This window comes from Triplophysa dalaica, chromosome 8 (assembly GCF_015846415.1).
Source record: "Triplophysa dalaica isolate WHDGS20190420 chromosome 8, ASM1584641v1, whole genome shotgun sequence".
NCBI lineage: Eukaryota > Metazoa > Chordata > Actinopteri > Cypriniformes > Nemacheilidae > Triplophysa > Triplophysa dalaica.
The window spans coordinates 10,301,884-10,324,997 of record NC_079549.1 but is presented as its reverse complement, the minus strand read 5'-3'; the positions used below and the strand labels follow the sequence as shown (position 1 = coordinate 10,324,997).

Sequence of the window (23,114 nt, the reverse complement as noted above, 5' to 3'; positions counted from 1 at the left end):
AGCGATATTATAAAAACATAGCATGCATCATACTATGTCCAAAACTAAGTTTAGGAATTAAATGCAAACTGACCATACTGTCAGAGCAATGCAAATCAGGCGCCATGAGAAACAAAGGGACTTTCTCTGGCCCACTTATCACTTTCATTGCAGTGGCCCGAAGACTCCTCGGGGCAGGGAAGGCATGCATTTAAAAACACCATCACCGATCCACTTCGGGAATTAGGAATTGGAAGGGAAAAGAAAGAGAATGTGGAGAATCATCCCTCAGGGGAGTCCGATTAGGCCATGAATCTCAGCGTTTCAACAGGACTGCATTCTGAAACCATTCAAGATTTCCATCCACGAGCATCTTTTTTTATTTTATTGGTTTTCAGACATGTTTTACCTGCCTCGCGGCCATGCTCTCTTACTCTCTCTCTCTCTCTGTCTCTCTCTCTCACTCTCTCTGCACGTCCTAGCGCTATTGTGTTTAAATTTTCATTTATTTGTTTGTGTTTATGCGATCGTCTTTATGTTTACTATGTAGAGCAAAGTTTAATAAAAAAACAAAGGCATTTGTGATGGGTTTTCTGTGCTCACACTAACAAACGGGGCACTTTAACTGTGTTATGATCTATGCTACCTCTGCTCCTAATTCTGTTTGATAAAGTCACGTTACTTATGGTCATGAGATAACGTTATTGTACAAAATTATTGATGCATTTGCTGGACGAATACATATAGGATTTTTATCATTATACTGCTAATCAGAAATTGTAAGATTTTTATGTGTAATGACGATTATTATACATATTTTTCCTTTGAGCTAAACTAATTCCTTGACTGAAATTGACGTTTTAAATAACTAATTTCATGGATGTCATCTTGATAGATCTGGTGGAGAATCGTATTTGGGGAGTTAAACTCATCCTTAATTTAACGTGCAGCTAAAATCGTTATAATGCCTTTGGACTTGCTTTTTCCCTTTTTTCTCAGTTGTCCTACTCTCGCTCTATCTGTTCACAGGATAAGCATCTACAGCTGCAGCTTGTTTGTGAGTGCATGCCAGAGACCGAGTGAGAGTTAAAGTTTGGAGATGGCTGTGAAGTCACAGTCCTCTGATCTAGATTGAAATACTCTGTTTTGTGGTGGTTCTGTGTATTTAAGAGGGTAGTCTCTATTAAGAGCACGCAACCGTGGTTGTAAACTGCTTTTAACTAATTTGTGATGTCCTTAGCAGCAGTGGCGGCCAGCTCAGTGAACTTTTAATGACGTCTTGAGAAGAGAGGGGCTTTGTACAATTTTCTTTCAATTTCCTTAAATGTTTGGGAACTAAAAGGTATGGTGAACCTGATGTTTTCTTGTTCTTTTCATTACTTGTCTTTGGAAGCAGTAAGGAGAAAGAGCCTTCTCCCCCATTTTCACCTGTTTTTGTTTCGAGAGGGAGTGAGGGAAGTCTATGTTGTTTTTTTATTTTCTTTTGTCCATTTTTCAGGTAAGCCAGGGCTCCCTTAAACTTTAGTCAGCTACTTTTTGCTTGTAATTTTGGGCTATGCTTTCTCCTGAAGATATGCTTATTGAATAATTTGTGTTAACTAGGATTTTGTTAATAAACTTTTTATTTGCCTCCAAGTTTGGCGTTGTGTTTTCACTCTGGGACAGAGGAACAGAAGGGTGTCAACGTTATTTTCTTTCTTTCTTTATTCAATTATCCTTATTACAACCCCTCTGCCACCCCTAGACAGAGAGTGGAAGTAACAGATGCTTAATGAATTACTTTTTTCTTTACTAGGATCTTTTCTGTAATTTTCAGCGGAAACTCCCACATTTCTAAGAATTTTCTGCCTGCCTAAGATTTTTCACGAATGTGGGCCCTGGACACGTATTTATCAAGCTTCTTAGAATTACTCCAAAGAACACTGCCAAAAATTTTCTTAAGAGTAATTTAAATTATCGGCTCAAAGCTGAGCGTAAAAGTTGGTTATAAAGCAGCTCAGTCGTAATTTAAGTTAAGAGTAGGGGTGCTTCTCAATATGTTTTCTCGCTCCTCCATCCTATGACCCGGAAACCGGTCGAGCTCAGCCATCTAGAAGGACATTTCCAATGTGCATGTGTACAGTTATCATTAATTGACGACGCTTTGAAGTGGCGCTAAAGGGAGCAAGGATATATCATTTCACTTCTTTTAATTCCACCATCGCATTTTTTATTTATTTTTATCAATACAGTAAATTACAATATGTAATAGTACAAAATTACACCCTGCAAATAACCAAAAAAAAAAAAAAACACATCAGTTATAAAACATTACATATTTTTTCCAGTAGCCGAGATGTCTTAACATCTTTGCTATTGTTTAGTAATAATATTAAAGAATCATAAAACATCTTTATATCTGTGGAAAACAATCTACCGTTTGGTAAAATTGACAAAAACTTTGCTCTATGTATATGGTATTTTCCAAGTAGAATAAGAATTTTAAGAATATTATCTATTCCCAAAGAATCTGTGTCACAATGCAAAAACAAGACCATTTTGTCAGTTATATTAATAAATGTATAGTCCTCGCTTCTTTGCCTTGTTCCCTTCCCTTGCACCCTGAAGTGGTGGAGCTAAGATGCGAGGAAAGAAAATAAGGAAAGGAAACGAGGATGCGGAATCGAGAAGCACCCTAGGACTAAATCTTAAAGCGGCCGTGCAACTGTGTTTCATGCATTTTGACTTCCTTACAATGCTTAACATGCATGGTCAACTGTCAAAAAAACGAGTTGGGCGCATTACGTAGTAATTCTGTGCTCGATACGCCCCCTAGCGATTATACAGGTTTCGGAAAGTTTTTTCGAGCACATAAAACTGTTTTGTAACAACATTTCTTAGTCCCTTATTGGACAAGTCTCCCGAAAAATCATGATGCACGGCCACAGGATAGCAGGAGAAGGAGCATGCGCAGACACTTGTAAGCTGGTGAGAGAGAGAGAGCATACGTTCGCAAAGTTCATGTGTTCACTGCATTTGAGTGATGAATGTTATATAAACTGTGGATATAACGCTGGATTTGGAGATCGTTTGAAACTGATAAATGCAGCCGTCCCAGCACTAAAAGATGCCGGACATGCGGTGAGTGAAACTGATGTCTGTCTTTTGTTGACAATGGGTGCGCCGCATGTTTTCGGTAATAATCATTAAGCTGTATTTATCTTTTATAAATGTGATCAAACTAAATATGCTACTCTATAGGTAGGGCCTACTCAAGATTAATATGAGATTGGCGGATACCCCGTGTGTTTCGCCCGCTTTAAGTGTCAGGTTCAGAGATGATTTACGACACTGTGCTGTGCCGAAAACGGGATTTTAGATGATGACATATAGGCATGGACCAATCACTGAATAGATTTCTTTATTTAAGAACGTTCTCTGATGCATTCACGATGAATGGTGGAATTCCTGAAATGAGTTTATATTCAACACACATTACAAAGACTTATCAATTGAATACATATTGATAGACATTGGAAATAAAAGATAAACACGTTTCCAACATTTCTAAAATACCTGTTTTAAACCGGTGCTGAAATTTGTTTTACTTGCTTAGGTTTAGCAGTTTCGTTTTAAATACAATGTTATTTTCGGTATAAATGTTTTCTTGGGTGTGAACACTTCTCAGAAATGCTCTTAAATAGTAGTCTTAAACTTTGACTCAAGTGAAAAAAAATCTTATTAAGTAGGACTTTTTTAAGAGTAGGAGACTTTTATGAATCTGAATCAGCCAATAGGGAGCCTGCAAGGGTGAAGTCATAGCAGCAAGGCACCATTTATTCATGACTGAATTATGACATTACTTAATTCCGACATTACTTTAGTATTTTTTGATATACAGCTGCAATCCATAACTTATTTGGGTAAAATAAACCAAAATTTTGTTATTGGGCAAGTACATAAAAATCAGTGTTGAAAACGTTCTGCCTACCTTCCCCTGATTTACAACAGCAAGCTATATATTCATCTGTACGATTTTGTGGGAAATTTGACATCGGACCCATATGACGATAAATGCATAAAGCAACTTCATTTTTCAAACAGAGATGGCGACAGAGATGCACTTATTGAAGTATCAAACATTTATTTTGCATTATGCACAAACATATTACAAATATGTATCCAATTTGGCTTTGTTTCTTACACTTTTGAGTTTTAACTGTTAATTTAAATATTCAAGCTGCTGAAACACATCCTATTACACAAAGCTGTATATATAATGAAATAAAAAGTGCAAAGCCTTAATTTTTTTAATATTTATTATTTCATTTACTCCCTGTCATCTTATCATTCCAACACATTGTTTCTTTGTTGTAAAGCCCATGGTATCTGGCTCTGTACTGCCATCTTGTTACTCTTTACTAGGTTTGGAGACAACTTCAGCTCTCTCATATAATTCAGGAGCTGAGATCTAGTCTTAATACTTATAAACCTTAAGTGTAAGAATAAGATTAAAACTGCATCATTCTTAGAGTAAATATAACTGTAAAGTGTGTCAAAATTCTGAGTGGCTTTGTACATACGGGCCCTGATCCCCATAGTCCAGGTCCTTGTAATCAGTACTTAAATCGGTGTTCCAAAAAGCCATTTTGAAGACAAGGTTAACTATAAAGATTAAGGGCAATGCCTGCTGGATTATTTTATACCCTGTCTGAGTAACCATCTGGCTGCTAATATATGGCTTAATCTATTCTTTGTGACATATTTACATGTACATGAACACAATAATATGCTAAAATCAACACAATAACTTGCTAAAATCAATAGAGTTTGGAATAACCCAGTCATACAAACACTACACCAGATCTACAACACAAATGAAACTGCAGTGAAAACGGCAAAGGAAATTTTTTCTAAAAAACAGTGAAATAAAATGACAGGGTAAGTAGAAAATGCAATAAAAAGTCTCGAGTAAACTATTCTTCATAATATTGTTTAAGGCTCTGTGGAAATAACAGACAATCTTCTACACATTGCAAACTTTTGAAACAACCAATGAGTGAAATGATATAATGTATGTGTTCAGTTAATAAACCACACGTCTCTCAAGAACAGGTATAAGTGGAGAGTACGGGCGGGGTGAATCACAGCCCAGTAACTGACGTGTGGATGATTCCCAATCCCAGCCAAACTCCAGCCTGCTGCACACACATGGATACTGTCTATCTGCCCAACAAGCCCAGTCCACTGCTTTCTTCACAGTCTCCCAGCGTACCGGTCTGCATGGAAAAGCATTATGATTCTAAAAAAGAGGAGCCATACTTCATGAGAATGCATGTGTGATCTATACTCTTACCTGGTACCCTTTGACTCTTTCAGACTGAAGAGAGACTGAAGTAGCTCTCCCTCTGCTAACTTCTTCACTCGCATCAGCTGCAGCACCAACAGAGTGGCAACCAGTCTCAGAATATCTGCATGAGCCTTTACACCTGACAGATGAAACCTAGTTTATTAACTGCTATCTGACTGATAAAAGCAGAGGTGAAAGTTCTCTCGTAAGGATAAGAACAAAGACAAATGAGAACAAAGCTTTAATGGCTCGGCATAGCACTGGCGAAATGCGCTTTTGTTCAGCGTTTTGGGGTAAAACGAAGCTCGAAAACATTGAGAGACTGTATATTGTTTCCACCAACCCAGTACCCCTTTTGAGGCGGGGTTTATATGACATATGCAAATAGCCTCTGCGCTTGTGGCCGCACAATAAAATAGGCTTATTCGACTTGATGCGGCACTGCAAGATCCGACAGGCGGATGACATCAAAGTACGTGTCAAAAGCCAACTTTTTATGTTTTATTTAAATCGCTCTCCTTGTACTTTGATTTCATCGCCTGTAGGACCTTGCGCCGTCGCATCAAGTTGAACAAGCCTATTGACGCTTTATTTACCACAGACCGGGTGGCGCAACATAACACACCCACCTATTACTTAATGGCCATGGACCAATGGAGGCTCAAGGGTGTTTCCCGGCCAAAAAAAAATTTCCCAGAGAGTTCTGTTTGGTTTGCTGCGGCGAAGTAGTGAAACGAATTGTCGTTTGGACCAGATTTTGTTAGAAATCAGGTCACATATGGTCGTTTTTCTATTTCGAATGTATTATGCTGAGCCCTTTATATAGAAGAGCTCAAAGTAGTCATGGACACATCAACAGATCATTTTGTTGACTGCTTGGTTTCTGATTCAACACAGTGGTCAAAGATGTCTATCTAGCACACTGCGTTATCACTGCTATTATTTCAGGCATTTTAAGTAGTATAACAAAATAGTCTTCTTACCCAAGGAACAAATGCCTTTCTCCTTAAGGAAGACATTGGCAAAAAAGTCAATGTCCAGGTTGAGGAAGCTACTCAGCCTCCCAGTACATTCCCAGTATCCATCCTATGTCCAGACAGAAAGCATACATTAATATTAAATTAATTTAATTTAATGTCTCTGTATTGCGTAGCACATTAAATACAAAATACTGTATGCACCTCATGTTGAAGCTGAAACAGCTCATCCCAGGCGATCTGAGGTGATCTGTATACTTCTCTCATGGCTGGTTTATTTTTTATTTTTTTAAAAGCCAGGACTGCAGTTTAATGACAAATAAGACATATGATGAACAGACGTTTTTAGTCCAGCTTTAAACGTATCTACCTCTACATCAATGTGGTTAACTCACCAGCTGCAGTTGACGAGATGTATTCTTTAGCTCTGCACTCGGTTAAAACATTATCTGATGGTGATCTGATTTCAGAGCCTGAAAATTGACGGGCACACTGAGAAGCCTGTGACCTTTTGAAGTTACCAAGACCTTTCAATGCAGCATTTGATGAACGTTCAAATGAGAAAGAGACAGGAAGATCGGGTTGAGAAGAAATGGCACAGACCATTTTCGAAGGTAAAAAAGGGGGGTCTGCTCTCATCCTTCTAGATCTAATCATCCCCTTGACAGAATCTTTTGTGGTGGAATCCATGAGAGAAGCCTCAAAGAGTTCAACTGGAGGAGAAGATGTACAGAGAGAAGACTTGAGGACAGGAGTTGGACCTGAAGCTCCAAATTTAGGACGCGGGTGAGGAGCCCCTACGATTGGAGGCATTCGAGAAGCTATATAGGCATGATCTGGAGCAGCTGCCCCTGAGAAAGTAGGCGGTGGAGGAGGAGCCGCAAAGCCATTAGCTGATGGAGCTGACCCTGAGAAAGCAGGCGGAGGCGGAGGCGGAGGAGGAGCCGCAAAGGCATTAGCTGAAGGAGCTGCCCCTGAGAAAGCCATGTTACGTGAAAACCCAAAGCCCCTAGGTGCAAGAGGAGCCTTAATGATAGGAGCTGATCTAAAATATGAATCCCTACACACAACAGGAGAGGCAGCAGGAGGCAGTGAGGAGTCAATCTGGGTCACAGGTGGAGACGGAGACCTCGAGATAAAGTCTCTGGCACTGGAAATCGTATCATCGCTGCATCCTATTAGAACAAGACTGGAACTTAACCCAATGTCAAGCATTGATTCTTCTGTAAATTCTTCGTAAAGAGCATCACAGATATCCGCTGATTGATGGAGAATTTGGAATTCACTTGCATCATCAAATACCACTAATTCGCTGTTCAGATTAGGCTGAAATAAATTTGGCATTTGACTTTCTATATAGTGAGAAGCTCGGTCACTCGGGAGGAGCTCAGAGTAGTTCAGCTGCTCCTCTACATCGAGAGGGGCCAGCGGAGGTGGCTCGGACATCTTTTTCATAGGAGGCCACCTGGACATATTCCTAGGACACGCTGGAGGGACCATGTCTCCCGGCTTGCCTGGGAACGCCTCGGTGTCCCCCCCTAAGAGGCTAGGTTGACGGCATCCAGTGTATCCCTCCTCAGACTGCTGCCCCCGCAACCCGGCCCCGGATAAGCGGAGGAAAATGGATGGATGGATGGATGGACATTCTATATCATCTTCACTGTCATGGAAAAATTCAGATTCAAAAGCCATGCCAACAAACTCCTCTGACTCTCCCTGAAAAACAAAATAAAATAATTTTAAGTGCATTGTGGTTAAAGCTGAATATGTTCAGATTTTATGTAGAATTGCTACATTCACAATACTGTATAAAACAATAAATTCCAGAATCATGTTGTTTTAAAGCCATATTGTTAATTATACCTCCTCTTCATTCAAAATCTCAGCGGTCTGCTCCTTCTGAGTCCATCTCATATATGGTAGAATATCCACATTTTCTTCTTGTATTAGTTTAGGAATATCTGTGAACCCAGGGTCGAGCTGATTCTGGTCCTACATAGAGAAAATAGAGTCATAATAGTTTAATGCTAGCTAAGGCTAAAACTCATCAGCAGTCAATTTTGAGTCAAAATTTAAAATGTTTATGTGAACTGTATTTGATTGTAAAAGTTTAATTTGATTTTACAATGTGTTTAAGCATCAAAGATCTAAGCACATTATCTTGAAGCAAGAAATATTTTTACCCTCTCTTCAATAGCGACAAAGCTGGTGAACTGGGACAAGACGGAGAACTCTTTACTGAGTTCAGTGATGTAAGACTTCAGCACAGCCTTCCTACCCTGATAAAGAGATAAAAAAGATAATCTCTTATCAAAAGTTCCAATCATCCTATAAAGCATATTATTATAAACATGTTTTATATTAAGCAGGCTGTCAGAGTTTACTGAATAAATATCGTACCTCATGTTCTGCCTCACTGTCTCCAAGTATGCCATCCTCATAGTCCCTGATGATCGCTCTGGCTGTTAACTTGTGAAGGAACTACACATACCAACTCAATAAAATTAAAATCATAAACAATTTATGTTATTGATGATTATATAAAGCTGAGATGCACAAATAGATCAACAAATATATCAGTATCAGTAGTTAAAAAACAGCAAAGGATCAGGGACGATATATCCTGTTAATCAAAAGTGACACAAATGCAGTGAATTTAGAAACATCACCAGTTAAGAAATATTTGATGTTCAATATTAATTGTCATATGAATTAATAACATTTAGAAAGTTAAGAAATATTAATTGAATCTTCAGAATTGGTTTCGGCAGATATTACTCCGAATAATCGTCTAGAAATTTAGTATCGGTTCATCTCTAATATGAAGTATTTAAGATCCTTATACTTACAGTTCCTTTAGTCTTTTGAAGTTCTGTGGTGGACACCATTGTTTTGATCTCCTGTCCACTAAGATCACCAAATATTGTGGCCTAAACGAGATGATATCCCACCATTAAAAGAATACATCAAATTACCGTTTTAATTGTTTGATGTTATCTGATATACATCTTGATAATTATATATTTTACATAAAAAGGATTAAAAGTCTGACGTCTTCGGCAAACCATTGAACTGCTCCAGACATGAAGACTGAAATGTTTAAGATCTAAAACTGTAAAAACTATATGAAAATAATACATAATGTTTTTTATGTGCTTTGGCATTAAATAAACACAACTGTATTATATTGGTTTCATTTATAGATAATAATATAAATCTTTATAGTAATAAAATGCAGAAACTGTTTTATAATCGATTAACTGAACAGAATTCATCTTTTTGTGTTTTTGTTTCGAGTACCTTCTCATTTTACCACCTTCATACAAATCATAAACAAGAAAGAACAATGAAATTAGTCTAATGACAGTCTTTATAATCATTAAAAGGGTCTTTACCAAAATTCATCCTCATGTCATTTCACACCAGCATGACTTGTGCAGAAACAAAAGAAGATATTCTGAAGAATGTTGGTAACCAAACAACAATGGGATTGTCATTTACTTTCGTTGTATGAACAAAAAAACACTAAAACATTTCTCAAAATATATTTTTTGTGTTTCAAAGAAGAAGGAAGTTATGAATGCCATGAGGGTGAATTAATGAAACCAGAACTTTTATTTTTGGTTGAACTAAATCTTTTATATTGCCAGTAAGATCATAGCAATATTGTGAATGTTCAATACCCCCAAAGTCCCAAAAAACTGAACCCACATCTGCACATCATCAGATCATCAGTGCTAACCTGAGAGCAGTGCGGCACAAAGCCGTACACCAGTGTGTGACAGTCACTGAAGAGAGCGTGAAGCTGTGAAGGAGCTTGAACAGGAGGGGGCGCTGAGGGATTAAACTGCTGCCATTTCACTGCCACTGATCTGCAGCCTGGAGACTCCACACGCTGAAGCTGAGCTCGCACCTGAAAAAAGTTTTATTTTTAAACAACAGCCCTAGAGTGCCTACGAGGCCAATGTAAATCAAGCTTAGATAACACTAATGAAATTAAAGAGTAAGCAATGATGCATGAAGATAGTGTGATTCACCTTCTCTGCCCAAGTGTGTTTCATCTTTGTGTCAAAAAATTCATACGTTCCACCCCCTGCCTGAGCCAGCGCTCTTAACATATGACGATTAGCTGTCAAGCTAGACAAAAATATATTTTTTTTAATTTGAGAGACATTATGAAGGTAGGAGAACATTCTCATTCTTTTAATATGAGCTAAAAGGCTTTCTAATGGCAGACCTGAGGCCGCAGGTGAACACCCGTGTGTGACGGGAGTTCTCTCGGACAAGCTGGAGGGTCAGAGGCTGATTCTGAACATGACCGTCAGAGAGCAGCAGGATGTTCCTCATGCCCTGTGACGGAGGCAGCAGACTCAGACTCCTCAGAGGTCTCCACAGCTCGGTGCTGCCACCCACTCCGTCAGACTGCTGTTAATAAAGATCTCAGAAATGCAATGACACACAAAGAACTGAAAACTGAGGTTAAAATTCAGCAAATATGGGTGATTAAACCAAAAGCTCAGGGTTTGGCTGGCTGGTATCTCTTACTAAAATGAACCATGGTTTTGTTATGGTAATTGTTGTTTCCATGTTTTTTGATGGGTAGATTACCATTTGGCATAGTTTTACTACAAATACTGTTAAAGGCACAGAATAAGTTTTTAACAGTTTCAAACTCACCATAATGAACTTTCTGGCTGATTCAAAGGTATCTGCTAAGAGCATTGGTGCAGGAAATGCCTCCTTGTAATCTAAAAAAAAACACCCACAAAAGGAATTAATACACAAAGTGTGATTTTACTTTCGATTGAAGAACCACCACGTTGTTTTTCACCAGTAATATTTTCCAATAATGAACACATAACAGATGAATGTGGAAATAAAATATTTAATATAATGCTCCACATATGACACAATTAACAATAAAATCATATCAATAGCAGAGTTAAAGTTAGTAAAAGGAATCCTATCTGAACAGCAGACTGGCTGAGCACTAACCAGTGCCAAATGAGATGATGTTGATCTTCATTGAGCGATCGAGAGAGTTGAGCACTTGAAGAGCAATCCTGCGAGCATTCAACATGGCGTCTCCCCGCATTGACTCTGAGGTGTCCAGGACGATGACCACATCACTCACACTGGATGAATCTTCAGAGCTGGATGTAAAGTCTGGATAGAACACCAGCATGCAGGCCTGAAAGGATCATTGTGTGCACAGGAACAGAGAGGGATGATAGCAGAGGTGAAGTGAAGATAACCAAGAAGCAGGAAAAACAATTATGATTGATCAATGGCTACTATTCACCTGTCAATTATTAAATGCACATGAACAAGTGTTATAAAGTTGCTTCGAAAATATAGCAAGAACCATCCAGAAATGTCTACAGTATTTTTAAACTTGTGTCTTTCTTTACCTGACTGTCTTTGTCTGGATGGTTCTCCACCCACATCCTGGGCATGTGGATCTTAGAAAGACTGAAGGTCAACTGGAGGCCATCGGGTCCGAGAGTTTGTCCCGGCAATGTACTGACCACAGCCTTACAGTCTGTCCTCTGAGTGGGGTAGAAAAGAATACTGTTAAAATCTATTCTAATCTAATGAATAATACTGTTTTTTAAAGAATGCAATAAAAAGCATTTAGTAATAACCTTGGTTTTGATGAGGTGTGAAGACTCTAAGTTGATGATCTCATATGGCATTTCAATGGACATACACAGAGAGAACTCCCTGAAGAAAGAGATGGAGAGAGTCATTTAAAGAATAGTGAAAATATTCATCTAGACGAGGTCGGGTTAATTCGTAAACATTGGCTGTTATCTAGTACAGGGGTTTTCAAACTGGGGTCCGGGGACCCCAAGGGGGTCCTTGAAAATTTAAGTGAAGAAAAGACAATGCAAAAATGGTAAAGTCAACTAAACATTATTATTGCTTCATTTCAAATGTTTCTTTATACATAAAAAGGTATATATGCATTTTTGGAAGGGGGTTCCTCAGAGACGTAGCTAAACATTTGAGTTAGGAGGGCAGACTTGTTATAAACAGATGTATTTCATTTACATTTACATTTAGGCATTTGGCAGACGCTTTTATCCAAAGCGACCTACATTGCTTTATCCTTTACATTTTACATAGGTATTTGCAATCCCCTGGGATCAAACCCACAACCTTGCGTTGTTAATAATTTAATATCAAAGGCAGTATTTTTCAATGTTTTGCCATGGACTGATCTAGTAGTGTCTGAGTAAAAACATGACGTCGATGTATAACAAGTTTGGGGAGTCCAATCCCCCCGCAAGCTCTGCCCATGGGGTCCCTCACAAAAGGTTCATCATATATTTTGAAAATCCCCTGATCAAGAACACAAAAGAAGAAATTTTGAAGAATGGTGGTGACCATACAACGGCAGTCACTATTGACTTTGGTTTAGGTTTCGTGTCCGTACAATAGAAATTAATTGGTACCACCGTTGTTCAGTTACCAACATTCTGCATAATATCTTCTTCTGTTATTTGCTGGTTTACAGGTATTAAATGTGAAAATGAGAATTTTTATTTTTGGGTGAATTATCTCTTAAATTTCTTCCGCAGTATGAGATTCTTACTGTACCCCTCTGACTGAAGCTCCGTCACAGAAACCTTCTCAACAGTTGTCTGAAATACAACACAATTTCCATAGTTTTATTTCTTTATAGTTATTATAACCTGAAAATTCACATTTTACATGTATGCATGTGAAGAATTAAAGTTGAACTGTGTCATACCTGAGTTTTCTGATTGAGAGCGGCGCTCTGTTGCCACGGTGCTACGCTGCCCGGCAGAGAGAAGATAATAGAGCCGGCTTTCACAACCAGCTCAGTGATGAAGGTCACTTTGATCAAAACTGTGGCTCCTGGAGGCAGATTCCCCACGCTGATAGTAAATACATCCTGTTTGACATAAACATACACACTTCATGAAACCTTCCGTGTGAGGACAAGGGTCTAATAGACCATCATAGGTTAATACCTACTATACAGAGTCTGTAGATACTGTATAAGACACTACTCACAGGTGCATCCTGATCCATTAGATATGCTCCATGGCCCTTCTCTATCGCCTGTCTGTACTCCTTACGGGCCTGTTCTTTTTCCTTTACCTGTGGGAGGGAGAAAAAAGGGATAAGAAACCAAGCACTAAGGTTTGAATTAAAAGCATTTGACAAATTCTGAATGCTAGGCACCTTTCCGATCACATGCTTTCCGTTGATAAAAGCTTCGAATCCACACACTGCTGCCATTTCCTCCAGTGGAAAGACGTATTTCGCTTCAATGGGAACTACACTCTGATTTGTGTAAGTCTGGAAAACGATGACCTGGTGACACATAAGAGAAAGTAAATTGGAAATGATAATCCAATGCTCCGTTTATGTAATGTGTCAAATGTGACACCCACTGCAGTCACTGACCTGACACAGCAGGTCCATCAGCTTGCACCTCACATGGACAGCCTTCAGGGGAAGTGTCTGTCCACTGCTGTCCAGGAGACCCGCGGTCATCTCCTCCAGAGGGTTTTTAGTGCACTCCAGACCTTCACTGTCATCACTAGACACTGGAGAAAAACATCCACACAAAATGATTTAGATTGACAGAATATCAGCTGTTCCTGTGACATGGTCTGTCGGACCATGGCATCGACAGTCCATAGTTCTCAAAAATATACTTAAAGGGATAGTTCACACAAAAATGAAACTGCTTTCATCATTCGTTCACCTTCATGTGTTTCCAAACCTGTATGACTTTCTTGCTTCTGCAGAAAGCAAAAGAAGATATTTTTAAGAATGTTGGTAACCAAGCAAAACTGCCCCCTATTGACCTCCCCTATATGAACTCAAACCACTGAAACATTTCTCAAAATATCTTCCTTTGTGTTTCATTCATATGCAGGTTTTGAAACAAATGAGGTTAAATAAAAGAAGACAAAATGTTTATTTTTGGGTGAACTATCCCTAAAAGATGGCAATTTTGCTCACTCACAGATCTCACATGCTCTTTCCGTGGGCTGCGGCTCCTCAGAGGTGTCGATATGAGGCTGAAAATCTGTTAGCTGGTCCTCCTCTAAAGTGTACTGCACTACATACTTCAGTTGGATCTGGTCTGTGTTATATACAACATACTCATCATCCTGTCAACACAAACAAACGCAAAGGTTACACAGCAACCGTAAGCAGATCATTTAATCTAGGCATGAAACGGAAATCTCAATGGTGTTGTCTTCCGAATTGTGAAATATCAGAATATAACAGTATCTGGAATGAGAAACATGTAGGGCGGGGCTTGTTTTCATCCTTTGGTAATTGATTGGATGTTTGAGGTTAACTTCATGGCCAGTCAGTATAGTCCTGCCCTTGAGCCGAGACATATCATGCTAAGAAGACGAGTAATTTGAAGAGGAAGTTTAAGATTTGAATTACAAATTGTGAGGGCACATGAATTAATCAAATAATACACACGGAAATAAAAAAATAAGAATTGTCATCTTTGATTTATGGTGACTAAGTAAATCGACCAGGAATAGCACCTCAAAGTCCGAAGGCATTTTTGAGGTGCGGCGGACACCATGTACACTGTGGTAACCCTCAGGAGCAGAGGTCAAAGTGGTGTCTCTTTTCAGCAGGTCTTTGCACTTTCCCAGAGCCACCTCACAAACCAACAGCAGCCGAGAGCCGTTGGTTGAGCTTGGCTTGGAGTATCTCACACTAGTCCTGTCGAACAGAAAAGAAGATTAAAAGCTAAAAATAAAGGTTGGCAACAAGTAAATGAAGACAAATATTTATTCTGCATGAACCGTTTCTTTAAGGATATCAAACACTTACATTAAAGAGTCACTGAAGTAGATTCCCCCTCCAAGATTCCCTATATCTGTTCTCTCAATACCGTGTTGTTCCACTCCGACCCTGGGCAGCAGCAGACCTCTAAAAAGAAACACATATGCATAACATTCAGTGTTTTAACATACAGATCTAATATTTTTATGTTGTCTGGAGTGGAAAAGTGCGTTTTTTTAAAAAGTGCTCCCACCTTGACAATATCCCTACAAAACTGCTAGGACTCGTAGAGTGGAGGAGGGGCTTAATGTTGCCAAGATTCTCCATAAACATCTGAAGCTCCACCCCCCGGCTCACACGCAATATCTGCTGGATCTGAACAGGCCTGTTGTAGATACAAAATAAACCACATTATTAATAAACATATTCTTGTATAAACCATGTTTAAAAGTTGAAATATTGAATATTTGGTGACAATACTTGTCTCGAAGTAGTTGAGAGACAACAGTGAACTCAGGGTTTTCTGATGGGACCACATCAATGCTACATCGCAGGGCACGGTACTTTCCCAGGGAGGACGGAAAGGGGCTTCTTAGAGTGGCCTCACTCACATTGAGAATATCTCGGATCAGCTAGAATATAAATATTAGTGATATTAGTCAAATATTTTAGAAAATTACTGAAGTACAAGCAAGAATCTAAGCCTTGGACAGAACTAGTTGAGTAGTGAGAATGAATCTAATGTGTCATACCTGACATAGGTCTAGTTTCTGAGACACAAGTTTGCTTTTGGAAGGAGGGTCAGCCATTCGGAGGGGTAGAAGAGTGTTGACCTCCTCTAGGAGGGACTTGACTTTAGCCTCATCTTCAGTCTTTTGTGCCTGCAGTAGCAATCCCTCCACCCTGCTTACCTGCCACACCAAAGATATACTGTATAAAATACAACAACAAAAATACTACATCACTGGCCATGCGGTTATCCAAGCCCATTCTTACATCATTAAGGCTGATGCTGGAAACAGGGACAGTCAGGATATTGCTGAGGGAACCGAGAGCTTCGGTCCAAACCAGCTCCACAAAGACGCCCACTTCCTGTGTTAACGTGCAGCAGTTCAGCCTTTCCTCCAGAAGAAGCTGCGCAAAAAAGCGTGGATTCAGATTCTGCACTCACTCACAGCATCATGAAAACACAGATAGTGAGTGTCTTTAGAAACATGATAAAGAGGATTCTGTTTGTCTAACCTGTTTCAAGCTGTAGGATGCCAAATGTTCAGCCTCAGGGGGGATTGTGGATATCTGTGTGAACCCCTGAATCTTCTTTAATTTCATCAGCATCAAATAGGCTTCCACAGCATCTTCAGAAGTGCTGCAGACCACAACTTTGTCCCGCACTGCTTTGTTCTATGGCAAGAGAGTAAATCACCACAAAACGTCGCCACTAATGCTTCAGATAGTTGCAATACAATCAAGACGCAAAAGATATGGAGATGACCAAACCTCAGTTTCACGCCAGATGTAACACAAGACACGATACTGCTGGCCCATTCTTCCTTTGGCACTCTGCAGCTCCAAAACTGTCACCATCTTTGAGTTAACCTGCCATAGACAATCAAAAGGTGACAGGTGTAACACACACATTCAAACCAACGCTGTTGTGATGGATTTAAGAATCTGTGGGAAAATGTAGCATGAACTTACCTTCTCTAAAAACAAATACTTGGCAACTTGAAAGTCTGAGGGAAATTCAGGCAGGTCATGGTCACCTTCTTCGTAAACTCTGCAGGGGGGAAATAAAAACGTATGGCAACCAGATAACATGGAACGAGTATAGAAAAGTTGTTAAGCTATACAAGTTATAAATCTACAGAACAAAAGAGCTCACCTGAACTTCTCAGGACGGGTTCCACCCTTCTCAAACATCTTAGTCCCAGGTTGAGGCTGATCTTTGGCACTCTCATTTTCTGGTATCTGAGTGGACACTTTTACCTCTTTAGGGTGAACAAAAATGTTGTTTTAACACTTCTTCTAGCTTTGTCAAGAACACTTCTCAACAGAAACATGCAGAACAATACACACCCATTCTTAGCAAACACAACTTATCTGGCTTTCATGCCAACAGTAAACCTTTCCATTAGGCCCATCCCTGTTCTACTACTTTTACATGAAATCCCAGGTAAAGACTTGCCCAAAACAGTTGACTTATGTCTCATCTGAAAAACATTACAGAGACATACCTGGATGATGTAGAAAAGTTGGTTCAGAGTTGGGATTTCTCAGCGGGGTCACAATATGCTCTGTGACAGGCAGGAGATGTCTTTTATCCAGACAACTCCATATATATTGGATCCCAACCACTGGGATCTTCAGCTTCTGGATGCTCTTCTGTCTGTTACTGCTCAACTCATCCACATTGTTTGTGACCACAAAAGAGGTCTACAGAAGATAAAGACAAGGCCTTTAAACTATTGATCGGCATAGATTTAGTGAACTTTGTCATACAGAAACCGTTTTATTATTGTTAAATGAATACACACCTGCTTGTTGATCACATAGGCAATGTTCCCTCCATTATCCAGAAGAGCTAATCTCAGCTTCTTCTTCTCTTTTAAAGGTAAACCCTTTACATCTAACAGCACGATGCAGTTTTCAAACACTGCCATAACACCTGCAGAGACTGAACTGCAGAGAGAAATTTGAATGCAATGAAATGTTACATAACAACCACATGATGAAGTACATAAAAATAGACTGTGGTGCACATTCATCCGCCTATTCCTGAAAACATTTCGATCGTTGATTGATCACAAATGTCTTTATTTATACGGATATGGTTTAAGGACATCAGAAATGTTCGTGTCTGTAGCATATCAAGTCATTATAGCGTTAGTTACAATGTCAAGAGAATGAAATATATGTACGAAATGATATCTTACCGTGAGTAAAGTTAGAGTCGTGTGACAAATGTGGATTTTAAAATAATCATGAAAAAGTCCTTTCCGGACTGTGCAAAGTTCCTTAACTGAAAACACTTCCTGGCATACGGAAAGAACACGCCCCTTTATTCTATAAAAACATAAGACGAGCGCCATCCAGTGGTCGAAACAGACACTGTAAAGTTTTATCTACCATTGTAAAATCCTGTAAATATCATTGTCTTAAAATAAGAAACAATCTTTCAGTTGATTGTAAGCGTTAAACTGTCTTGGTCAGAATTTGGCATCATTTGTACTTTCATAGTTCAAGAAGCAGTGTCCCACATTTACAGTGCAAAATGCCCTGCTGACGAAAACAAACCACCACTTTTGTATGAAATAGTTTTAATATTAATGTTATTATTTAATATAAAATATAAATAAGTACACGATGGGTAGTGTTGGGTATTGAATCCTACTGGAAGGTTCTGCATTTAGTTTTGTAAATGTTGTATGGCAGCATAAGCGGAATTATAGCGGTGTGACATTAACAGACTTGTTCCTCTTTACCCAGTAGTCTGCTTTTCTTTCTGAAACAGCTCAAAAATCCAGAGTCAAGGGTGTGAAAGGTTTTTATTGACTGTAACACGAGATAAAGGTCAAACACTCACATAACAATAGCAGATAAAAGGCATCACAGAAATGCATCCAATCTAGCTAGCGACTAAACACAAGGAATATAGTACAAACAAAAAAACAAATTAAATGGATGAAAAAAAAACGTGTTAATTAATGTACCACATATCCAACAGGTCATATATTTTATTCAGTTCCTTCAGTGGGTAGATAGATATTCTGCTTTTTTGTAAACGTAAATTCGTAAGGGGTTTGTCAGGGTGTAACTGCCTAATTCTGGCGACTGTCCAAGATCTGTGTTGTGCAATAGAAGACAAGGAAAAACTGGAATTGACGGAGATTTTATTATGGGGGCTTTAGATGGCGCTGGGTGGATTAAAGAGAGTACAGTATAAGAACATTTTTCGTTTGTTCACCTGCACAGATTAAAGACAGTTATTTAAACAGTTAAAATCACAACGTTTTATTGGCGCGCACACACATTCAAACCGCTGTAACTTACTCGTGAATTAAATCATTAAATACAATCCATCCATTTATAAAACACTTACTAATACGTCCATAACACTGTGATCATTAATATTACAGCATATCATTGTCTTAATATTCCGTTAACTGTTTACCGCCAGCACTCAAGGCGATCTGACGCAGCGTGAGTTTACCAGAAGTAGAGTGACGTCACTACGCAATACAGATACAAAACTCTTTTCCCAAAACAGCAAAAATAAGATACAAAACTCAATTTTAAAGTTTTCGTAAAGATATTATTGCCAAGTAAATTAGTAAAAACGGAAATAAAGGATTATTAGTCAAGTACGTTAATATTTCGAGTATATATTAACATCCGTCAGATAGGCATCGTATATGTGACCCTGGACAACAAAACCAGTCTTATGGGTCATTTTTTCGAAATTTAGATTTTTACATAATCTGAAAGATTAATAAATACGATTTCGATTGATGAATGAGTTGTTAAAATAGGACAATATCTGACTGAGATACAACCGTTTAAAACTCTAAATAAAAAAAATCGAAATATTGAGAAAATTGCATTTGAAGTTGTTAATCCAGGGCACTGTTGCATGCCATCTACTCACAAAAAGAAAGTTTTTACAATTTACAAACTTTCTTCATGGAAAAGATCTTTACTTAATATCCTAATGATTTGTGGCATAGATGAAAAAAATATAATTTTGCCCCAAACAATGTATTTTTGTCTTTTACAAAAAATGTTCAGATGCTACTTAAGTCTAGTTTTGTGATCCAGGGTGACAAATATTGTTCTAGCTTTAAGAGTTAAATCTGCCTCATGAGTCACGTGACCTACTGTACATGCACATGTTAGTTGAGTACAGTAATAGTGGGGGGGCTGCACCCCAACGAACGAGGATTGTGTCATGTGTAATTTGTAAACGCATGGTTCATCCCTTTCCTTTGCAACATCCACTGAGCAGGCGAAGAAGCAGATATTTACAACACCGTGTCATACTGCATGCCTGTGTATTACTGAGCTGTTGAGATTCTTTGCTGTATCAACACTCTATTTTATGTGTTCTCTTAAGCATGTGGAAATATGGCTCAGTATTCCTTTTTTTTCCACTTACGTACTCAGAAATGTACCCCTCAGGACATGCGTCATCGTAATGGCCATGGTTATCTTCTTCAAATTAGTGTTTACATGCCCTTGCACAACTCCAGATGTAACTATTCTGCACTATTAGCTTTACCTGTGCCCACAGATTTGCATGCAGTTTTTTGTAATGATCGACAATAGGCTTTTAAAGATTTGCAGATGTTACGTGTACAAATGTTGCGTAGGCGGGCAGAGAAGATGCTCTAAGTGTGGTGCTGTTCCTCGGATGGTTACTGTTTTCCTCCTGATAGTTGTGGACAGGAAGGATGGTATTACTTTGGTATGATATGGAAACATCTTCTTCATGTCTTTTATACAGGATCGCTGTAGATAGTTGTTACGTTTATCGACAGGGATTGGTCTGTGTGCATAAGAACTGTTCGTGTGAACGATACCGGGGTGCAAATTGCATCTAAGGATTTACCAACTCCAGAGGAAGTAAAGATACTCAGAAAATATGACAGTGAATCTCGGGTAAGTGACATTTACAGCGTTTTATTAATATTCTGTACAGTATGTAATGTATCCATAATTGAATGCTTACTGTTGAATTACTGTAATTTACTTTTTGTCATTACAGGTCATATCGTTTTTATTTAACAACTTAGTTTCACATTTTTTAAGAATGTCTGCATTATTCATTAGGTATCAGCCTGATGTCCTTGTCCTGTTTTAATCCTGGCATAGGAAGGCGACCAAAAATTCTGAGATTTCTATACCCAACTTCAACATTTTCCATCAAGATAGAACTGCCAAAGGGGGGGAGTTGCCATCTACCGTAGAGATAGCCTGCAGAGTTCTGCCATACTTTCCAGGTCTATGCCCAAACAGTTTGAGCTTCTAATTTAAAAAAATAATCTCTCCAGAAATAAGTCTGTCACTGTTGCCGCCTGTTATAGACCCCCCTCAGCACCTAGCTGTGCTCTTGACACCATATGTGAATTGATTGCCACCCATCTATCTTCAGAGTTTGTTCTGCTAGGTGACTGGGATATGCTTAACACCCCAGCAGTCCTACAATCTAAGATAGATGCCCTCAATCTTAATTATTATTACTAAATTATCAAGGAAACCACCAGGTACGACCCTAAATCCGTACAGAAGCCCTTGGTTCACCTCAGACCTGACTGCCCTTGACCAGCACAGAAACTGTCATGATTCTGCCTCTTCATGTCATGTCTTTTTTGATCTTGTTTTAGAATCATGGCAGGATCCCATGTTTAATGTGGAGAGAGGCATTTTGACCCTTTGGGCGTTCCATATGCTCATTCCGGTCTCGTCTCTGTTCCCGCCCTTTCGTCTCTTCATCATTGATTGTTAATTAGTTCATGCCCAGCACCTGTTCCCTCTTGAATTAGATCGCTTTATAATGCCCTGTTTCTGTTGTCCTGTGCTCGTTCATTGTGCTTGTTTGTAAAGTTAGCTTGTAACCTTGTCAGAATCGTTTGCTAAAACTTCTTGTGGATTACCTTGCCATGTTGCCGTGTCACCTGTCTCTATTGTTTTTTGCCACCTTGTGGGAAGTCTTTGTTTTTGCATTTTATCTTAGTTCGTTTTTCCACATGGTGTATTTTTAAATGCTATTATTAAAGTCTTATGTTAACCACTTACCCGCTGTCTGTGCCTGGGTAATCTGTTCTTGCTCCCGGACCGAACGTGATAGAATGAACCAGCCAGAACAGGACCCAGCAGACAGAGGGATCGTAGCTGGAGAGGTCGATGCCGTTTGGCTCCCTACACCATGCTCCCTTCCAGGGTCGAGGTCGTTGGATTCCCCTCCAGGGTGAAGGCAGCCGGTGTTCTGTTCCCGCCATAGATCAAGCTGGCACTCCCACCGGCATTCCTGTCCGGCCCACCCACCAGAGAGTGCTGCCCAGCCTTAGTCTGCATCCAGTCCATGTCAGCCGCCATCAAGTCCGTGTCAGCCGGCAATCCAGTCAGTGTCAGCCGACAATCCAGTCCATGTAAACCAGCAATCCAGCCCGTGTCAGCCGGCAATCCATTCCGTGACAGCAGGCTTCCAGTCCGTGTCAGCAGGAGTCCAGTCCCCGTGTCCTTGTGGAGTTATTTGGACTTTTGTGTTCCCCATTTTTGCCCTAATTCAGACTTCCACCCCTTGGACTTGTGTGTTCCCCCCCTTGGAATTGCATTAACAATGTTTATTTTTTTTATTTAATATTGATTTCATTCCAACATTTTCAGTGTCCTTAAACCTTGAGCCATATTTCCCTTTGTATTCATCTTTATTTTGCTATTATTTTGTTACTGACCAGTCATTTCATTGTATTTGATACGTATCTTCTAGGTAATTTGCATTGACGATAAGCTTATCTCTCATGACACAATGGAAGCCATATTATAAATCTCTTTTTGAGGTTTATCTGGAGCAGGAGACTTCCATTCTGGAAGACAGACTACATGAAAAAGCTGTGGAGAGAGCCAAGTGTATGAGTATTCACTAAGAAACATTCAAAATCAACATGTGAGCACTACACAGAGTGATGGCCAACATGTTCATTATCAACAGTTAGAGAACACCAAAGATGACATATGGCATCATATATCAAACCCAGCTTTACATTTTAAAGGTTCTACCAGTGAGTTCCCATGAGTACTGTACAAAGAACGGCAAATCTTTGTTTACAAAGCAAAGTAGTTTGAGTTTTAATAGAAAAATTATTAAAGGAGCTGTCAGGATTTCCTTTTAAGAGTTTTTTTGCCAAAATGTTTTTAAGATTTATTACAAAAAGGATAATATGTTTTGATTTTATTACAATGTATAACAACTCCAGTTGAAAAAACAGTATAAAAGTAATACTTAACGTAGTATTAGTCTCAAAGAACAGAAC

At 39.1% G+C, this 23,114-nt stretch overlaps 1 protein-coding gene across 2 annotated transcripts; it reads right to left on the bottom strand.

Annotated features, from left to right (window-relative positions):
- Positions 1–4,088: 4,088 nt before the first annotated feature.
- parp4 (poly (ADP-ribose) polymerase family, member 4) lies at positions 4,089–18,128 on the bottom strand. Of its 2 annotated transcripts, none has more exons than XM_056755211.1 (35): positions 18,018–18,128; positions 17,619–17,763; positions 17,319–17,517; positions 16,967–17,072; positions 16,783–16,861; positions 16,582–16,680; positions 16,327–16,485; positions 16,081–16,218; positions 15,837–15,995; positions 15,565–15,716; positions 15,338–15,469; positions 15,133–15,231; positions 14,838–15,021; positions 14,294–14,441; positions 13,726–13,868; positions 13,501–13,632; positions 13,330–13,416; positions 13,043–13,207; positions 12,889–12,932; positions 11,931–12,009; positions 11,697–11,834; positions 11,281–11,476; positions 10,963–11,033; positions 10,523–10,710; positions 10,323–10,422; positions 10,028–10,198; positions 9,135–9,215; positions 8,686–8,766; positions 8,469–8,564; positions 8,149–8,277; positions 6,681–8,001; positions 6,490–6,587; positions 6,292–6,394; positions 5,315–5,447; positions 4,089–5,237 (listed from the first exon to the last, which is right to left on the bottom strand). In XM_056755211.1, exons 2-35 carry the CDS (start codon positions 17,742–17,744, stop codon positions 5,045–5,047), a joined length of 5,529 nt encoding a protein of 1,842 aa, XP_056611189.1. In that variant the 5' UTR covers positions 17,745–17,763; positions 18,018–18,128; the 3' UTR covers positions 4,089–5,044. The 2 variants fall into 2 exon arrangements, with proteins under 2 accessions (XP_056611189.1, XP_056611190.1); XM_056755212.1 differs by having other exon boundaries at positions 10,523–10,707.
- Positions 18,129–23,114: the final 4,986 nt, after the last annotated feature.